This window comes from Cryptotermes secundus, unplaced genomic scaffold (genome assembly GCF_002891405.2).
Source record: "Cryptotermes secundus unplaced genomic scaffold, Csec_1.0 scaffold10, whole genome shotgun sequence".
NCBI lineage: Eukaryota > Metazoa > Arthropoda > Insecta > Blattodea > Kalotermitidae > Cryptotermes > Cryptotermes secundus.
Genome location: NW_019735554.1, coordinates 815774 through 818639, shown reverse-complemented (window position 1 = coordinate 818639; position 2866 = coordinate 815774). Strand labels below are relative to the sequence as shown.

The 2866-nt window shown below is 39.0% G+C and overlaps 1 protein-coding gene across 2 annotated transcripts in view; it reads right to left on the bottom strand.

Moving 5' to 3' along the window:
- LOC111869520 (major facilitator superfamily domain-containing protein 6) overlaps positions 1-2866 on the bottom strand; it is a 45680-nt gene that overhangs the window by 27313 nt on the left and 15501 nt on the right. For both annotated transcript variants that reach the window (XM_023861112.2, XM_023861113.2), the window contains exon 2: positions 600-990. In XM_023861112.2, the coding sequence (XP_023716880.1) occupies positions 600-990 (391 nt within the window). The remainder of the gene's footprint in view (positions 1-599; positions 991-2866) is intronic.

The window sequence follows — 2866 nt, the reverse complement described above, 5'->3', positions numbered from 1 at the left end:
ACTGACCTGGGATTGAACCTGGGCCACTGGGGCAAGAAGCAGTGACTAACATCTTGAACTGTGGCACAGCCTTCATGATCCCATACCGAGAAAATCTACAGCACCTGCAGGAAACATCACAAGTGCACTCTGCAGCACATCACATGATACTATTTGAAGGATGTTTGGAAACCTTAAATCAACTGGAAGTGTCCTTAAGTGTAAGGGGTAAGAGTTGTCCCTGTGTTAAGCAAATTAAGAACTATGCCTTGAAGATGTATAGGGGAGTGGATGTATAGATCCACGTCCTTCGGTGTAATGCCTCTTTCCTTGTGCATGTCCTGTGCATGTTAGCATCACTAATTGAAGCAATAAAGTATTCAGGCAGCTTTATACTATATGTTGACTTACTTTACGTTGAATAACATTGGTATTTTTTGGTTTCTGGCATGCAGGACACATTTTTCCTTGTCAGAAATTTTCAGCTGTTGTCAGCATGTTAATTTTTAAGGACGGATATTTTAATGCTAACTTGTTATCACATCACATGATCATCTAAAAATAGCTCGTAGCACAATCTGCAACACATGCAGATGTCAGTTTACTTTGAGATGACACACCTGTGTACGATACACAATTGAACTGAAGAGTGGTGACACCCAGCTGCTATGTTCACTTTCTTTATAGTTGGATGCAAATCGCACATCAAGTGGGGACTCTCCTATATTTGTTGGTGGATGAAAGGAACGAATATTCCGGGAGAGAAACATGTTTGTGTCAGTACTGCTTGCTCCTAGTTTCTGCAGATCACTATCCACAAGTAGGGAAAGAGTGTGTTTGTCCACTTCTCGCTTGTACATGTGCTCAGGTGGTGCAGGTGTCTTCAGTATGAAGGTGTTGTTTTCCTTCAGGATACAAGAAGTGGCTGGAGGCTGGATGAAGCCCAGTGGAAGCGTAAAGATGATCCATGCAGAGAGAGATGCTAGCAGAAGCATCTTTCCCTTCTGCCACCTGCAAAACAGAACGTTTTCTCTGCATTTCTGGGCTACTGCAGCAGAGAATTCACATAACTCTCGTCAGTTACCTCAGTTGTCAGGATATGACCAATTGCCTACTTCCATGAGTAGTTCCTGTTCCTTTCATTTTTCTATGTTGTAACAGATGCAATTAGGTTCTCCAGAACCATCCTGCTGCAGGTTCTGTGATACTTAACGTGTCAGTCACACTATTAACATCAGCTTTTTCCACTTCTCATCACTGAATTATTGTACAATTATGGTTTATGAAACCTTTAATGTCTATTTTATATAATAACAATTTGAAATTTAAAGGCATGAAGTTAGTTGACAAGACAAGAAAATTCAGGGGTATATGCACAGAAAGAACAGAATCAATATGCTGAGTATTAGTCAATTTATGGGAAATCAGCATGTTAACTTATGATGTCATAACACTCAAAACAATGGGACTGATCTCTCAGGCTCAAGAAATAGTGATTTTTTTTCATTTATGCTTGCTGCGGTATACTCCATGTAATTTAGAGCCAAAACCAGAAAGAATACAAGAAAAGAGAATATTCTTGATAGGATACCTACAATAAAATGGCGTGCTGTGTCACCAGTGACTTTATTTCTGTGTATAACTGATGAAGGTTGCATGATAGAAAAGTAAAAATGCAGGCTTTTTCTCAAAACCAGCGGCAAAAAATTTGCAGTTTATTTTAATGGACCACATTGGCAGGGAGGCAATTTAGATAGAGCTCCATCCCAATATTATGAACACAAAAGGTGACTTATGCCTGAGCAAGGCATGGAAGTGGCTGCCTGAATGAACGCAAGGAGCCTGCTTCAAAGGATACACTGTGACTGGGTTTCTCTGACCTGGACCTTCCTGTAGAAACTGCTCTTTTCAGGGTTTCTGTTACTTTTTGTTCCCTTCTGTCTGTTCTACTTTTCCCCACTTCCATCTACTTCACTTCACCCTTTATTGTGACTTTTTTTCATTCACTTTATTTTGTTTTTTCTGTTTGTTTTAGTTTGATTTGAATATAAAATGATTTAATACAATGCACGCAGCCACAACAGAAGGACACATCACAAGACTCCCATAGCGGAAGATTGATATAATACGCGAGTTTGAAATACGACGTATAAGATGATAAATCTTAACAAAATTTTAATATATAAATTTTATTATAGTACATGACAAATATACATTTTAAATCATTTTATAAACGACACATGATGGCGAACAGTGCAATAGTTTAATGTAAATAACACACCTGAGTATGGTACAATGATGCTGAAACATGTAGTGAAGTGACAAGTGAGATTGTGTGCACTAGAAGACAGTCAATACATACACATCATGGACGTGAATCAGTGCAACAGGACGCTAAAATACAACACTAGTAATGTCTCAGACTTCAAAATTTTTAAGTTTTGTCATGCTAAATCCAACGGTGGAGAGGAAAACATTAAAGAAGAAAAAATTCTGTTTCCAAGATCCCATTCCAGAAATTCTAATATCTGCCGCAGGATGATATAAAAAATGAGAGAGAAATATATATATATTTTTTTTCAATTTTGAGTCTCAAAATGTGTATTTGTAAGCATAAATATAATGTTCATACAGTGCGTACAATCAAGTGCGCGCCGCGGCTGCAATTTGCCGTGAGTCATACCACCGCAGAACGGATGCAACTCCTCCCCGCGACTGCAGTGCTCCTACGCCGATGGTTGCATAATCGGAACCCGAGGTTGCATTAAACAGTCAGTCTTTGTCTTGCTGTGGAAGTGGAGTGGAATGTTTACAGCTGTCGACAGACGGTGGAAATGAAGTTCACTATTAAACAGCGTGTGTTTATTGTCGAAACTATTGCAAGGAA